Source organism: Paralichthys olivaceus, chromosome 13 (genome assembly GCF_024713975.1).
Source record: "Paralichthys olivaceus isolate ysfri-2021 chromosome 13, ASM2471397v2, whole genome shotgun sequence".
NCBI lineage: Eukaryota > Metazoa > Chordata > Actinopteri > Pleuronectiformes > Paralichthyidae > Paralichthys > Paralichthys olivaceus.
Window position 1 is genome coordinate 6,807,558 of NC_091105.1, and position 17,637 is coordinate 6,825,194.

At 41.8% G+C, this 17,637-nt stretch overlaps 1 protein-coding gene across 6 annotated transcripts; it reads left to right on the forward strand.

The window, feature by feature from the left end:
* Nucleotides 1-2,390: 2,390 nt before the first annotated feature.
* Nucleotides 2,391-16,973, forward strand: LOC109633511 (Scm polycomb group protein homolog 1). 6 transcript variants are annotated; one of them, XM_020093436.2, is made up of 17 exons: nucleotides 2,391-2,528; nucleotides 3,032-3,204; nucleotides 4,646-4,717; nucleotides 4,999-5,076; nucleotides 5,271-5,341; nucleotides 5,475-5,709; nucleotides 6,190-6,278; nucleotides 6,521-6,767; nucleotides 10,924-11,168; nucleotides 11,564-11,767; nucleotides 12,167-12,293; nucleotides 12,653-12,853; nucleotides 13,456-13,626; nucleotides 14,095-14,211; nucleotides 14,857-14,988; nucleotides 15,827-15,954; nucleotides 16,094-16,973. In XM_020093436.2, exons 3-17 carry the CDS (start codon nucleotides 4,693-4,695, stop codon nucleotides 16,211-16,213), a joined length of 2,190 nt encoding a protein of 729 aa, XP_019948995.1. In that variant the 5' UTR covers nucleotides 2,391-2,528; nucleotides 3,032-3,204; nucleotides 4,646-4,692; the 3' UTR covers nucleotides 16,214-16,973. The 6 variants fall into 6 exon arrangements, with proteins under 6 accessions (XP_019948995.1, XP_069393302.1, XP_019948993.1 ...); XM_069537201.1 differs by having other exon boundaries at nucleotides 10,927-11,168; XM_020093434.2 differs by having other exon boundaries at nucleotides 2,409-2,619.
* Nucleotides 16,974-17,637: the final 664 nt, after the last annotated feature.

Consider the following 17,637-nt stretch of genomic DNA (forward strand, 5'->3'; position numbering starts at 1 on the left):
TCAGAGGTGAAGTGTATGTGTGTTTGCTCCTCCACATACATGCAGCCATGAGAGCATTAAGTCGAGCCTGTGTACAGTGCGTGTCCATGAGGTGTGTTTGTGTGTGTGTGTGCTAATAATGGTCCCTGGTGGACTGGGGCTTCCTTTGATGCGATGAAGGCCGACAGGCGTGAAACAGGTCCAATCAGGCGCGTGGGTGCTGCCAATTAACCCTTTTCACCGTGTGAAACCAAACATAATTGCCTGGGGTGCAGGGGGCCACTGGGCCATGGCCTGCCCAGCGTAGGCTGAAATGGGCATTAGCAGTGCTGCCAGGTGACCATTACACACAATTGAACTGCTGTGTGTTTCTTCAAATCACATAGTTACAGTTGCTACACAGACCTAATTGGCATGGCATTACCAAATGGCATCTATTTCTAATTTTCACACCTACACATCTTATCTGGAATATCTTTTGATATATGTGTAGACGTGTGCCATGTTTATTACTCTACTTCAGGCAGGGACTGTCTCACAGTGCATTCTGCTCTGATTTCACTCTGGGAGCATGAATAATGTTTGGTTTTGTTTGAAATATATTTCTGTATTTATTGTGATGTTCAGACTGTTACAGAATCGTAACAAGAACAAATAGTGGTTAATAAGTTAAGCTCTGTGTGCACTGATAATCACATTTTATTCATGTTATGCTCAAGGCAAATACCCCACATTTTTAGTCAAACATCCAAAACTAGAGCACAGTTTAAATGAAAGCAGTGCTCTGTGCAGCAGAAATGCTGCAATAACATTTCTAAAATTTCATTCGTATTTGTCTTCATATTCTTGTGATACATTATTGATCATGCTTATTAACACTGGTTGATAAAAACGACTGTTTATTATTAATAGGAGCCTTTATTTCAAATATAAGAGTTACATAAGAACGGCAAATCTGTTTCTGCAACAAATGGCAATTCGGTAATCCCAGCAGTGTGTGTTCAACTAGAAACAGAGAGAAACAGGATAGAAAAGAACAAAACTACAGTTTGTCATTAGCTTTTTTTCTGATTTATTTTATGTAATAAAGTCAGTTATAGCATAAACTAATCAAATTTATTTATTTATATTTTTACATCTAATTAAGCAGTTGAAAAAGCCACATATGCAACAATACAAAATGTAAAACTCAACAAGTAGATTGTTCACGGTGTGTCTGAGTCTATTTCAGATTCAGATCAGATCCTATTTCTTTTTTATATGAGTGTAAAATATGACCTATGTAAGAAGAGAACACAACAGGGATGTAGCAGAAGAATGAATAGTCGAGGGGGAGAGGAGACATATTTCTAATCTTGTATCGATGATCTAGTACAGAAAAAGAGCAGGACAAGACATGCATGTTGCTTCTTCATGCTTGTTTGCGGACAGAAAATTAAATGTTAATGTATGTTCACTAATGTTTCTGAACATTTATGTTTTTTTCTACGACTTGTATTGTAAGATTAAATATCTATTTCATGTGGGGTTTTTTTCAACAATTATAATTTGTTTTATCAAATCCAAAATAGACAGGCCACACTCTTAAGTGTGTACACTGGCTGCCAGTGAGCCACAGGATTGATTTTAAAGTTTTACTGCTCATTTTAAATCTCTCTTAATGGAGCTGCTCCCAAATAACTACGAGTTAGACCAATATAACCCTGTGAGACCTCTGAGATCACTGGGGAGTGGTCTGCTAGTGGTGGTAAACATGGAGAAGCAGCTTTTCATCACTATGTAGCACAGCACTGCTGCCTGCTGCTCCTCAAAATACTGCAATTTTAAAACCAGGTTGAAATCTTTTTCATTCAGGATCCTGTACTAAGCTATGTTATAAGGGAAAAGCAATTGAAGTTATAAAGAATCATAGACAGAGGTACAATCAAGGTGCTGTACAGTAACATTAAAGAAAAGCAACACAGAGACAATTTAAAATCTGAAAGCACAACAACAATTTAAGTGAGATAGAAAAACATCAAATTTGCACTGTGACAAAAAGCTGCTTCACCACGTTCAGATATTTGTTCAGTTCATACCATCATTGGATTTTATTCTATTCTTTTACCTCTTATACACAACAAAAAGAAAGTGCACAAGGACATATCGTGTAAGACACAGAATAATAATGCAGAATAAAAGTGAGCTGAATAGTGCACCTGCCCTAAACACACTTATTAAGATACTACACTAAAAGGATACAACACATACAGAATTAAAACTTAGCAGCAGTTGTATGATCCTTCAAATGATAAATGGAATAAAAGATATATTTTAGTTTTTTTAATCTTAAAACTGAAAAAGAAATCAAGGATGAAGATTCATCTCTTCTCCGGTATTCGAAGTACCGCGGCTTGTCCTCTAGGGGTCGTCCCCACCCGGGTCTCCCTGTCTGACTGCCCAACAAAAACAATGTTGGCCAAACACCCCCTCCTCGTCGCGTTGGGGGGAAAAATGGCGGACAAGCGCTAAATCCACATCAGAAACAAACACACACGTTGCAAAGCGAGGTAAACAGACACCGGAGCGGCGTCTCCTCTCTGCCCGGGGGGGCTTCAGCGCGGAGCCCGGGTTAGCCCACCGGCTAGCCTCGGTGCGTTGGTACGCTCACGTCTTGCTAATGTTCATATTTACAATGGGGGTCGGCGGGCTAGCTAGCCGCCGAGCATGCTAAGCTAGCAGCATCCCGGGCAGTGGGCATGTGTGTGTGTGTGTGTGTAGCCTAGCCTAGCATGCTGGCTGAGGTGTCTGGGCTGATCTTTTATTCTTCTTCTCGTGTTGTTTACGTCCCCGCTGCTCGTGCTTTAGCTTTAACCCCTGAATCACACACACACACATGTGCATGGCCGCTGTCATGTGTGTAAGCATGTAGCCCGGGGGGGGGGCTCCCATGTGTTGGCTTTGTGTTTTGAATGGAGCTCAGAGGTTTGAGGGCAAATGTGAGGTTCTGGTTTTTGAGACCCGCTGATCTCTGCTAATGCCCCCCCCCCCTTCTCTGTCACCACCTCCACAGACCGAGCAGGAGGAAGGGGAACAGGGAGCGGGTCGCTTTAATTCGGACGCCATCCCCCCCCACCCCTCACCCCCTCGGCGGTGGAAAAAAGGCGCACTTCTATAGAAAAGAGAGAAATCACCCGGAGAGGAAGAAGAAGAAGAAGCGCAGAGAAACGGTGATGAAGGTTTGAGGTAAGACTTGTTGTGGTGGTTTACATGACGAGCATCATGTCAGAGTCTCTGTCTGTGTGAGTGTGTCTGGTTTCTAACTTATTCATGCACTTTACAAAAACAAAACCCCCTTTACATCTGCTGCAGCAGCATTTCACAGACTGTCTCATGCACAGATTTGTACAGCTTCAGTTATTCATCTTTACATGTGTATTTATACTTGGTTACTTGTGTATTTTGTGTCCAGGAGCACATACTTCTTTACAGTGACAGCTTTGTAGTAGCTCTGGTGGCGAGACTTTCATCTCACTGGTGAATTTTGACCTTTGATTTTTCTTATGCTCTTGTGTTTGAATGTTTTGTGTGATACTGGATGGCTGAATTTCCCTCGGCATCAATCAAGTGTATATCTTTCAATCAATCAATTAGTCAAGTCCTGTTCACGATCTAATATTTGGCAGATGGTTAACAAGTGTGTGTCTTGTTGTTTTTCACATTGTTGTTTTTCTATGTGTAGATAAAAGCGTTGTCTGTTTTTCATATTATCTTTATCCAGGGTCAGTTAGTTCACATTGGGACACACACTTGTTTACATCACTCTGACCTGTTGACCTTTGTGTTGTGTCTGAGTTTGTGATGTTGGTGAACCAAACGTCTGGGCTACAGGGGTCACACAAAACATGACACCCTCCTCCAAACCCTACACTCATTGATATCGAGAAAGAAAACAGATGTATTCAGCACATTTATCTCTGATTTATTGCTCAGCCCTGGTTGCCTGTTAGATATAAATGCAGACTATTTCAAAAAACTGTTAAAGTTGTATTTGAGGCTTTTGTTGGAGACGCAGTTGAATTGTTTAGCTTTTTCGTTAAGAAGTGTTGTTAATATCAATTACTGTCACTTGTACAGTCAGACAGAAATTACTTTGATCTTGAAATGAATGTTTTAAGCGTGAAAAAGCACATTAAATCCATATGAAGTGCTTTGTTAGCATGATCTCGGGCCTCTTTGTTGAAAAATGCTCTTGCGTGCCTCCCGTGACGACCCCCTGCCTGTTGTGAGGAAAGAAATCCAGTGAACTACAATAGATAACAGGGGAAGCTCTCTAAGACACATGTAAAATTTACATGTGAATTTTTATCATCAGGTATTGGAGACACGCATGAGTCCACCTAACCCTTTTATGTAAAGGTTTTCTCCTTTCATCCCATTAATTGTTCTAAGATCTGTTTCGGTTTGCTCCAGCTCATTATTTCAAATGAAATGATATTCGTACTGTGTAAAATAATTCATACCTTTATTATTTTTGAATGTCTGCTTTATTCCATCTAAAGGAAACGCCTTATGTCTTTTTACAATAATTTGCAAACTTGTCACAGCAACAAAGAGGAGTCATCAAGTTCTCTGATTTTTCCACTCCACTGTTTCATGCAGCTTCTTTGTGTGTATTTGTTTACAGAGTGGAGGCCACTGTTGCATCGTGAGCTTGGTCAGTATTGTTGGAGCATGAGGAAACCCGTACCACAGAAAGGTACGAATTTATTCTACATCCATGCTATAATGATAAGAAAGTGATTTTTCCGACAAACAAGTATTCACAGTAGCTTCCAGATAAAGTTGGACGTACGACACAAGTATGACTCAGTTTAACTTCACCCATCCAGCCCCCTTTGTTGTTCCTGTGTTGGCAGATTCGTACATTTGCTTGTGATAATCCTGGAATTCCCGACTGTGGCAGGTATTGCAAAGTATTGACTGATGAGAAAATCACCCATAGTTGAGAGCTTATTCTGTCTGTGTTGGCTCCTCCAGCTATAGAGTGGAAAGATGCCAGAAGGATCAAGCATGCCCGGAGTGGGCGGCCCTCCCGGGTGCCTTCACAGTACCAAGGTGAATAACTCACAGCAGCCATTGATTGATGAAGTAACTGTGGGCAACACCATGGATTTGATCAGTGTTTTATTTAACATCCAGCCATATTTGCTATAAATATTAAAGATAGATATAAAGCCTCTCTTCAACCAACTATTGCTCAAACAAGTATGTAATATGAAGTTTTTCAGCCTGTAATTGTTCTTCTACAGGTCATTTCAGCTGGGAGAAATACTTGAAAGAGACCGGCGCTGCTGCTGCACCTGCTTCATGCTTCAAACAGGTGATCCGACTGATATGTCCTCACCAGAATGTCTCCTCTCAACTGTTTAACTGATTTATACAAATGTCTTCCCCCATTGCCGTTAATTTGCTGCCACTTTCCAAACTAACAGTAGTCTATCATCGCTATCTAGAGTCCCACGCCTCCAGTTAACGAGTTCAAAGCCGGGATGAAGCTGGAGGCCCAGGACCCGCGAAACACCACGTCCACCTGCATCGCCACAGTGGTGGGCCTGACGGGCTCGCGGCTGCGGCTGCGTTTGGACGGCTCTGACAACAAGAACGACTTCTGGCGCTTGGTGGACTCTTCAGAGATCCAGCCTATTGGCAGCTGTGAGAAGAATGGAGGCATGCTGCAGCCACCACTTGGTGAGGACATGTGCACAAAATATAGTTTCACACACAGTCATGGAAAACTAGCTCTACTGATTTGACTTCTTTTTTTTCTTATCTTCCATTGTCCACTAGATGTCAGTGAGTGACAGCACAGATTATGAGTGTTTGATGTTAAGGCCTATAAATAACTTCCTCCTGACACAGATTATCAAGCCACCTAGCCAGGACGTCTCTGTACTGAAGAGACAGAAGAGCACTCAGTCTATTATGGTGGTGATAATCTTTAGGGCTGTAAACTTACCATGTTTTTCATTATTGAATCATCAGATAATTATCTTCTTGATTAACCTGTTCAGTCTATAAAATGTAAGATATTTACTTTTCTTGAGAAATGACTGAAACAATGAATCAGATCATCACAGATAATTTGATGATCTGATTCATCATTCATCATTACACAACCCTTGGATGGAAAGCTTGTTCACTTATGACAACTGCTGTCGTCTTCCGCAGGTTTCCGTCTCAACGCTTCCTCCTGGCCCATGTTCCTTCTGAAGACACTAAATGGAGCTGAGATGGCACCTTCTCGCATTTTTCACAAGGTACCTAATCACACTGAAAGACTAGTGTCTGTCATTTTTCCCAAAGAAAACATGCATGTTTATTTTGTGGTCATAGCGACTCATTTGTTGCCTCTTAACCGGGAACTTTTGTGGCTTAATAGTGGATCTTAGAAGATGAACATTGCCTCATAATGTCTGGTAGATGACCAATAGCAAAAGCTGGTACAATTGAAGGCTCACATGCTAACTTCCCTTTCTCGCTCTCTCTCTGTGTTCCCCAGCAGGAGCCCCCTGCCCCGGAGCAAAACTCCTTTCAGGTGGGCATGAAGCTGGAGGCGGTGGACCGGAAGAATCCCCACTTCATCTGTCCAGCCACCGTAGGTGCGCTGCGTGGTGTTGAGGTGCTGGTCACCTTTGATGGCTGGAGGGGAGCCTTTGACTACTACTGCCGTTACGACTCGCGCGACATCTTCCCTGTTGGCTGGTGCGCACTCACCGGAGACAACCTTCAGCCGCCTGGTACCAAAGGTATGAACCAAAACAGTGGGCCAGAGGTTTTATTGAACATGGTGTTATTGTGTCTGTTCAATTAAATTGCGGGGGCCAGTATTCACCCATTCTGTGTCTGAACATTTGTGTAACTTTCCAAGGGTAACAATCTGACATTCACACCCATTTCGTGATCAGCTCAGCAAAGGTGAGAGAGGAGCCAGAGATCCAGCTCTCTCTCAGACTCTTTCTTTCTTTGCATTATTCATTTTTCATGTGATCAATGATGCAACATGATCTGAAGAAACTGTTTGAAAGTTTCCTCAGTATTTAAATATTTCATCTCTCCTTCTCTGTGTCTGGCTTTTCACCACGTCGTGGATTGTGGTCCCTCAGAACGGCTATGAACACTTTTAGTTCCCAATGTGGTTAAACAGCACATCATACAAACTTGTTCTGTTTGAATATAACACAACCCATAGCTGTATCTTGTAAAACCTGTGGCTTCATTTGCCGATGTTTTGTGCTATGGGTCTCTGAGGTCTTGGCCTCCACTGTCATGGAGGTATTTATTTTTGTGGTGGTCACAGCCATGAGAAATGACAATTTACAAGAAATCAACTGCTTAGGTTATGTGGGTTCACACACTGGTTTGCCGAGTATGAAAATGATGCAACCACTATGCTGCGGCCTTCCCAGATCCCAACCTAACATATGATGTGTGTAACTCTGGTGCCATTGTGTTGTTTTAATTCCTTCTATTCCTTTAATATTACTTTTATAGCAACTACATGTTGTGTAGTTTCTTAAATGGAGAGGTTTTGACTCTGCTGCCTGTGAAAGTAGGTGTTAAGTTTAAAAAGGCCTAGTGCGTAATGATCCACATGGCTGTCATAGCACTGCCATACAAGCCAGCAGCCAGTCAGATTTACCTTTAGCCGCTTTTAATGTTATTGCATTAAAAGGCTGAAATGCCCGATGATGCCAAGGTACAACTGAAGATAATTATTTTCACTTACAACTAGTCTGACAGAGCTTAAATAAGATGTTACACAACAGTTCCTGATCTCTCTCTGTGGGACATTTTTGATTTGTGCGTTATACTGCGCTCCCCATCACCTTCACTAATACACCAAATGAGGGAATATCTTTTTAAGAATGCTGTTTCATTCCTCCGGCAGAGCTGTACAGACTTGTAGAATCAATGTCAAGGCCCATTGAAGCTGCTCTGGTGTCGCCTTACAAAGATGGTACATGTTCCATGACTTTGTCTCAGCAGACACTAAACTTAATTACCAGCCAACCTTGACTGTGTATAATTTTTTTATACTACACTGAAATATTTTCTTTTTATGTTTGTCTACACACTTTATTTTCACATTTGTGCAGAATCCAAGAATTTGCTGTGGGTAGATAAAAGTTTTCTGCTTGGACACCCAGCACTTCAGTGATAAACAGAGCAAACACAGAGGGGTATATTCTCTGTGAGCAGATTGCATCAACTTATTCTACTGGAATTAACTACAACTTTTCATGGTATATGTGGGGTTGGTTTGTGCATCATGGTTAACAGTGTGATATGAGTACACGACAGCCTGAAGGCATCATGTGGAACAGTTGATCAAGACATGAGTTAACTATTTACATGTGTCTTTGGTGTGTTGAATCTCTTTCCAAACATCATGTTTTTCTGATTTGTTGAAAGAAAAATTGAAGTATCAAGTACTTTGTCATATGTCGCTGTCAGCAGGCCTGTGGTTTAGTTTGCCTTCGTGCTGTAATCTGACAGAAAAATATACATCAACCACACACTGCGTCTCTGTTTTTTACATTTTGCAAAGAATGTGGTTTTCCTGTCGGTATGTTTTGGTGCAAGACCGAGAGCTCAAACCCGAGCTGTGAACTAAAGGAAGCAATTTGTTGAAAACAGGGACATAAAAGGGAGAAGTAGATACAAGGGTTATCGGGCGCAAGGTCAACGCTACTCATCTGTTACAGTCCACATTGTGTGAGGGAGTGGAAAAAGAAGGAGAGAACCAGGGAGGCAGGACTCTTTTATGAAGGCCTGGCACTCGCCCAGTTGGCAGAGTCGGGCCATGACGTGGTTGAAATGAGCCTCGGTGCCCCCTCAGCAGGCCTCCCACTGGCTCCCTGACTAACAAGGTCTGATTAAACACCTCAGGAGAGAATGGAGCTGTGAGAGAGGATAGAAACAAAGAGAAAAGACAGACATATTGTTGACAGTGAAAGGTGGAGTGTTTACATTGTCAACAGATGGTGGGAGGAGAGAGAGGGAATAGGCAGAAAGGAGGAGCGAATGCAGAGGAAGAGTGGGAGAGGAGGAGAGGGTGAATCTGAGGACAGCTGCGCAGGCAAACCACACACTTTAAACTTTTCTTTGAGCGCAGAGAGGTGAGTAAAGATGAATGAAATAACTAAAACGCAGTCACAGTGATCGGATATAAGCTCTTGAGAAGATACAGTATCTCGCAACGTGAAGCTGACGGTGGTGGCTTTGTGAACTCAGTGAACTCGGTGCACTCAGAGGAGAGGGAGAAAAACAAGGGTTGGCTTGTTAAGTGTTTGTTTGGATGTATTTACAAGTGCCGCCTCTGATCAATGAACGTGTAACCTCGAGCTCTGCAAACCTTTTAAACATATTATCCAGGATTCGTCCAATCTGTGGGAGATCAATCAGACGTCTTGTTTTTTTCCTTGAGCTTCATAGTGGCTCCCTTATGAAAAGTAGCAGCAGCCGGCAGTCTGAGCTTTGCATTGATTACTATGACTGTGTAAAAGTGTTTAATAAATACACCCCCACAGGCCTGGACCTGTGTTAATGAATGTTGCTGCTCGTCAGTTTGTTGCTGGGATGAATCTGTGCACTTAAATTCATACAATGCGTGTTTGTGTGTGAGTGCGTGCGTGCACGCTTGCAGGTGTATGTGAATCCATTTATCCTGGCTTTCTTTTTCCCTGTGCCATTGTTATTGCATTCAAACATTCTTGAATATTTGCCAGCTGCCATGGCTTAAATCAAGCACAAAGCTCGTTTGCTTGTTTTTATGTACGGCGGCCCCGTCTTAATGTTCGCCTGTGGTTTATGTGATTTTTCAAACGCTTCCCATCGAAATAAAAGGAAGAGTGTGTGTTGATGGGTGAGACTTTGAGAGATTAATTTTAAGATCTTCTCACAGCTGTCAGCAGCATGCTTCTTTATTAGGGTTTATTCCTCAAGCTTTTAAGTTTTCTCCTTTTTATTCAAGCCATAAGGGACTTGAGAGCAGGCCAAAAGAAAATCATCTTTGATTGCCTCTGTACCTTCCTCTAAAACGGCTCATTTTTATCCTTCACATCTTGTCTAATATGGTCCCGTCCTTGTTCTTTCTCTGCTTCATCATCCTTTGTTGGTTGCTATGGATTTCAACCCATTCAATGCCTTTTTGTGTGAGTTCACATCACAACACTCCAGCGATATATTCCACCCACAGTAATGAATTTCTCCATTTACATTCAGTGTTATCAGAATGAGTTTAGCCCCAGAGCTCCAGTAATTACCTCCACCAGGGAGGTTATGTTTCCCCTCTGTCTGTTTGTTGATTTTTGTTTTTGTTTGTTTGTAAACAAGACTGCACAAAAACAACTGGACAGATTACAATGGAACTTGGTGGAGGGATGCATTGTGGGTCAGGGAGGAACCTGTTACATTTTGGTGCAGATCCAGATCAGAGGGTGGATCCAGGATTTGTTTGAATTCTTTAACATTGCAAGATAAAGCATTTTGTTGTTATTCTCTCAGTTTTCCCAGGGAAGAATTTGTGGATCTTGATAAATCGGACACCTTCAGTGAACTGATGTCAGTGTGTGACATTTGGTGCAGGACTTGTGGCCCTGGTGGAGGAATGTGCTCGACTGAGAGCCATTCTAGTTTGGAAGTTAAAAGTAAAAAATCTTGGGATGAACATCAGCAGTGTATTGATCGATAGATGGATCATGATTATTACCTCATGTGCTTTTTGTACTTAATCCATGTAGAAAAATCTTATTTCCTTGTAAATGCATAAAAAATTATCACTGGAGGTTAAAATGTTTAAAATGGTCTTATGAAGCAGATGCAATTTAAAAATGTTTCCCTTTATGCCACAGCTTTTATAATCACCCCCCTTTTTCTTGTGCCTCTCTCTTTTCCGTGCAGTAGTGTTGCCTAAGAGTCTTGGGGCGTTAACAGATGGGAGTGTAGAGACTCCAGCCATGCATCCCACCCCAACAGTGGGCAGACCTCCGGGTCAGAGAGGACGTAAGCCAGGCCGGAGGAAAACCAAGGTCACAGGGCCCTGGGGTCAGAAGGCTTCAGTGTTGGGACCCCAGAGCATCCAGCCGAGCAAAGACCTTGAGCCCATCAAGATCCCCAAAAAACGAGGGCCCAAGCCTGGCAATAAGGTAGGCATGAAGTGGTTTGAAGATGCCATCAGGGACAGACCGTTTGCTTAAGTTGTGGGGTGAGTTCACCCAAATTCTAAAGAACACATTTTCTCATCTGATGTTGTTGATCATTGGAGTTTTGTTTAGTAATGAGACATCACATATTTCTGCCTCTTCACACATAGATAAAAAATGAGGCACATTCTGTCCACACTCAGGTTTGAGGATTATCCAGAGTGACTGGGACGTTGTTTCTGTAAAGACATGTTTCTTTTGACTTTTTCCTGTGTGAGCACCACAGTCAAAATACCTCCATTGTATTAGGATGGGAGAAACGTCAGAGGCGAATATCTGAAAATTATCACAGCATTAAGAGTTTGCCCCTCTTGTCTCCTTTGCTCTTTTGTCTGTAGCTGAGCTGGGCAAAGAGAGCTGGCTGGCTGGAAGATGCCATGGCTGGCCCGGGACGGCCGGGGACAGGCCCCGGGCGAACCAGGGGCAGACTGCCGGCCAACTGGACACAGACGATGGCTCTGCAGCAGGCCCAGACTCAGGCCCAGACTCAGGCACAACCCATCAAGATCCCAAAGAAAAGAGGGCCCAAGCCTGGCAGCAAGGTAGATGTGCAGTATATAGAAACACAGGCATCACTGAGCCACTGAGTATTACATTACATTACATCACTGGCAACACAATAAGCAAATTGAAAAATAAATCTGTCAACATGTTGATTTTCTCTTTGATAAGAATATATAAAAGAAAACGCATTCAGATGTTGGCAGCATCTAGAGCTGCAGTCGTCATGTCCCAATGCACTGAAGAGAGATTAATGGAAATACTTGGCAGATATTCATTTTCTGTAAATGTATATTTTATATTAAACCTTGTTACATTTACAGGGTGGTTTATGAGTTCAAATATGAAAATAATAGAGTCAGGGTTGGATGCTTTCTTCCTCTATTAAAATCTCCTCACAAACATCTGTAAAATGTCTGAATGTGTGTGTCTGTATCCAGAGAAAACCACGCGTGGTACCTAATCCAGTCCCCACGTCTCCCACCAGCAGCACCCCAGAGCCCGACACCAGCACTGTGCCTCTGGACAATGCCACCATCCCCAACTCTGCACTACAGGCTCCCACAGGTATGTGATTGTCCACAGACCGGGACATGATTGTTGATGGGTTTTCCTGTCTGGGACGTACAATACGTGTTTGTGACTATGACGCATGCTGTCATGCTCACACACACACACACACATCACTGGCTTTGTGCTGTTTTGGCAGCAGAACAGAAAGATCTTAGAGATATACAGCAGCTTGATTTCACCTGAAACTGGTGGGATAGTAGAGTACATTTATTACCTGTCTGTTGTAGCTGCCAGGGTCTGTGTAGTTGAGAAACTTGGCAAGTACTGAGTGATAAATAGTTGCATAGAAAGTGTCTGCACATACCGGTAATACTTGGAAACAAAGTTTCTCACCTTATTGTTCTGTCCTGTAGTTTGTGTTTACCTAAACAAGTACGGCAAAGTGGGACCCCATTTGGACCAGCGGCGTATCCAGCAGCTCCCAGACCATTTTGGGCCAGGCCGAGCGTCCTCGGTGCTTCAGCAGTGTGTCCAGGCTTGTGTGGACTCTGCTCACAACCAGGGCACCGTCTTCTCTTGCCTTAAATCAGGCCACGGTGGTGAAGTTATTTCAGGTAAAGATCACATGCTCATTTTGTGCTTTCTCGCCTCGCTTCATCTCCTCAACTTGCTCCCCGCAGGTATTTTTACATTAGGAGCAATGAGTCTGGATCTTCAGGATGGACGACTAAAGAGTTGTAATTTAAGATACATTTATTTAACAAAACTGAAAAGGAAATTTAAGTATAGATAAACAAAATACAACACTCTGGAAGCCAGAGGAGAGAAGGAGAGACTGTCTCATTTTTCCTGACCAAGTCCTCCCATCGGGCTCCTTCAGAGAAAAGCCTGTTCAGAGAATCATCATGTTTATAATTACCACGACCGTCACTTACCATTGTATCTCTCTTTTTCTCTTTTCCTTTTTCATTGTTGTGACATCTTTGTTTAATTATATTCCATGAGAGCAGAATGTGTTGTTGTTTGTCAAGGAACTAAAAACCCTTTTATTTCTGGATCCCAAACAAATTCCTTAACAATAATGATCTTGTTGTCATGTGAGAAAGCGTAGAATACGCCAGAAAGCATATTAATAAATAATTCCCACTTTCACATAAATGAACATGTCCTTTTATTCATATTCATATTTGCCTCTGCCTCTCTTTGCCCGATGTAGCGTACTTTGACGAGCAGCAGCACACCCTGACCCTGCCCACAGTCAGCAGTGTCACCTACGTCCTCCGTTTCCTGGAAAAACTTTGCCACAACCTTCACTGCGATGCGCTGTTTGGCAGCCAGCCTGTTGCCAGAGGAGGCCTGCACTGCAACAGTCACACGTACACGACAGGTCAGCGTTGTTTGGTGAATACAAATGCTGACAGCAACGTTTTTAACTGATCCTCATTATGAGAGTGAAATATGATAGCTGGGGGTGTGCCTGTTTCGAAGCATGTTTTCGAAAACCAGCAGGTGATCGTGCAGTTTACAGCTTCCAGATCGCATATGCACATTTGAAAATGAGAAATAAATCAGGCTCACGTGTATTTACGTCTTCATGTCATGATAAACGTTTCTCAAACTTTTTCTGACAAAGTTTACAACCCTGCGCCTCACAATTGTTATCAGTCATTAACAAAAGGGATCCAAATTAAATGCAGTAAATGAAAAGTCAAATACACAAACACCTCTATTCCCTCTGTAGAGCATGAAACCCCCAACTGCATCAGCAGAGTTCTAGATGGTTCACTTTTCTGTGCCTTCACAGCCTCTTATCTGTATCAGTGTTTGTTGTTCCCTCCATGTACGCTGGTTTTAGAGCGGAGGAGTTTTGGTGACAGCCTGGCGACGGGCCCGGGCAACAAGAGGTTCCTCCAGAACTACAACAGTCCGTTACCACAGAAACTCGCCAAAATCTCGCGACACTCCACTGATGGTATGATGGTTCATTTCTAATGAATAAATGAGTTTTGGATGTTTGTTTGTTTGTTTTTTATTAGTGAGTAAAGTATTAATTAGAAAAACACATAAAAACCAAACAATTTCACTGATTAAACAGAACTCCCACGTATGGTGTTTATTTATATAGTCAGAGGCTCTTAACTCTATAGCTGCATCAAATTTTATGCAGGGCATTTTATTCTAATTATCAAGTCCTCTGAGTTGTCCAGTAAAGCTTAATATAATCATATGAAATGTGCTGGTGGAACAGAAGCAGCTCTTGGCTCAGGAGCGACTGTTATTAAGTTGTGGGGCAGGAGGTTAATAATTTAATCATCTTTCAATTTCCTTAGATTTTAATTAAGTTAATGGGATATTTGAAGAGATTTATGTTAAAGGGTAATATCCCCTCCACTCTTTACAGAAGGCCAGAAGACTTAAATCACTGCAGCTTTCTGTGAGAGTTTCAGACTGTGAATTATATCTTAGGATGAAGTCAGTTCGCAGTCAGTATTTTAATCATCCTGTATTTACTGTGTTTGATTTATTGGCTGCTGTTCTCTGTTGTTATATGGAATTGTTTTAGTGTCAGAGTGTGGATTTATCTCACTGAAGAGTTGTGTGTCTGCATTGTTCCCAGGTGAGTCCTTCATGGAGAACAGCGTCGCCACATCAGAGCACTTAAAGAAAAGCCCTCTCTCTCCGAACTCGACGGCTTTGACACCAGGTCTCAGGTCTCCCACCAAACTGCTGCATCACAACAACTTCACAGGTCGGAAGAGACACTGACACAAGAAACACGGTCACATTTCAGTGCTTCAGAATAATAATACTTTGATACAGGATTTTTGCAAAGTCATCACAACCAAAGACTCACAAGATTAACATCAGAAATAGGATCTACTGAGAGTGTTTGATTTAATATATGTGATCGTGTGATGACTGCATGTGTTTTTGCTGGAGCTGTGTGCAGTGATGATAGAGAGCAACGTTCAAATAAATGAGGCTGCTGAATTGTTCCCTCTGAATACTGCAGACTGTCTGAATACCCCTGATACATTAGAAATGACAGTTTTTGAAAGTGATAATGATGCATTTGAGCACTTGTCATTTCTTACAAAGAAATTCTGTTTGTTGCACAAGTTCAATATTTGCAAAATGGATAAAGTTTGCAGATGCGATCGGTTGGAATTTGGGTGAATGGGCGGAAATAGACAAAGATAACGGTTCAGTTTTATTACATTCGGTGTCTGCACATGTAAATGTGTTCCAGTTTTTTATGTATGTATTTTTGCATGTCTGGTCTGTGCAGTTGTAATCTTTAGATAAGAAGATTTAAGTTACGCTTGTTTTGTCAGAATGGATTAAGCAGATTTTACAACTCCATTGTATTAGCTAGCACAGGATGCGTTGACTTTATTTAACAGGCTAATGATGAGCCCATGCACAAGGATGACTCGATCATTATGTAATGGTTTTCTGATATATTGACATTGGATGCTTAAGTGTGTTCGTGCTTGCTCAGTTTGTGTATCCTAATGTAACACTGGATAAAACCAGATGATATAACCAACGGTTATGAATTTGACTTTGTGTTTCCTCGTGTTCAGGCAGTTTACGGGAGAGCCCGAGACCCAGTGGTCAGGACCCCAACCTGTGGACAGTGGAGGACGTTATGAAGTACATCAGAGATATCGACCCTGTTCTGGCTCCACATGCTGACCTTTTTAGAAAACATGTACTTTTTCCCCCTGAAACTTCAAATCAATTTTTTATACCACACAATAAATGAGTTTTTAATGAAAAACTTCTGCTCAATTTAACGCCTGTGCTTAATAACATAACCTTTCTTTGATCCCTCCCTCCCTCTCCTGCAGGAGATTGACGGCAAAGCACTCCTGTTGCTGCGTAGCGACATGATGATGAAATATATGGGCTTGAAGCTCGGTCCCGCCCTCAAACTCACCTTCCACATCGACAAGCTCAAGCGGCCGTGAGGGGGTCGGCGGACCTGCAGCAGCCTTCCAAAGGACTACGCTCCCACCCCACCTCCCCGATCTAAGATCAGTATATTATGCACTACACTTTGGACATATACTGACCATTTACATGTAGCAACGTCCATCAGACCACCATATCTGGTATTACACACCCCTGTCCTGACCTAATCCTATGAGGAATGTTTTATTTTGTGTAGCACAATCCAGCCCTAAGGCAGCATGGGATACGTAGGATCACCCACTTGTCCATCATCTGTTTTGCATTTCAGTATAACTTGAAGAGTCAAAGTGGCCATTTTAACTGTTAAAGGCTTTTTCTGGGCCTGCTTTTATTATGTTACATGTAGTCTGTACAAAGGTCATATTTTGTATTTCATGAATATATGGATGTATTTTTGCCTTGTTGTGTTGGATATGCTCAAAGAAAGAAAACCCTAAAGGAAGAAAAGAAATCACTTCATTCATCCCAATAGTTGGGAACGCTTCTGATTAATGTCTCAGTTTGAGGCACAACTTTGCAACTACATCAATATTAATTATGGGGAGAAAAAAATGGTTTTATGAAAAGAAACTTTTATTCTGAAAATACTGCCATGAGGAAATCTGTTTCTTTTGTCTAATTCTGGATGTTGTTTACAATGCCTTGTCTTGTTTTTGTTATTTGTACTTTTTTAATTTTTTATACTATATTATTAGAGTTCCTACGTGGAGAACCCTATCATAATTAACATTGTTCAATAAATATATAATAATTCAACTGTTCTTCTCGTCCGTGTGTTTAAAGCCACAACTTGTGATTACATCCTGTTGACACATTTAATGTCCCTGACTTTTTCTAATACAATTAGACTAAGAGACTATAAATGTCACATACAAATGACAAATTCTTCTATTTTTTTAAGTTAAAGTCAGCAGGTCGGTTTAAAATTGGACATTCTTGTAAACTAATACACTGTTTATCCATTTATGTTTTCATTTTGGAGCCTTGAGTGAGTCTTGAATTTACAGACGTTGAACAACAGAGGGCAGCACAGCCCTGTTTAGCTTTTCAGACCTGTCTCCTTGCCGTTTCTCCTTGGGACAGTGTCATGTTCTGCCATAGGTGTTCACAGCTCCATCTGCTATCCTCAGCATGATAATATCTGTGATATTTTTAAACCATTCAAAGGTGATTTCTCATGGTTGTTATTCATCGTCAGTATTTCTCCCACATATTGTGTTTTTTCTTATTCTTCAGTATCTAAAGACCCTCTCTCTCTCTCTCTCTCTCTCTCTCTCTCTCTCTCTCTCTCTGTTATTATGTGTCTGTTGTTTTTGGTTCATCTTGCTGTCATTCTTTCTGCTGGTACATGTGTGGGCTATCAGCTTTGTGGGCGAAGAAATAACTTGTGTCTCACTGAAACACAAGGCAGAAAAAAACC

What these genes read in the sequence shown, in the direction of transcription:
- LOC109633511 (XM_020093436.2), top strand. Translation starts at nt 4,693, where the DNA reads ATGAGGAAACCCGTACCACAGAAAG. An exon ending in CTGCTTCATGCTTCAAACAG is followed by an intron (nt 5,342 to 5,474) that starts GTGATCCGACTG and finishes ATCGCTATCTAG; the next exon opens with AGTCCCACGCCTCCAGTTAA. An exon ending in TGCACTACAGGCTCCCACAG is followed by an intron (nt 12,294 to 12,652) that starts GTATGTGATTGT and finishes TCTGTCCTGTAG; the next exon opens with TTTGTGTTTACCTAAACAAG.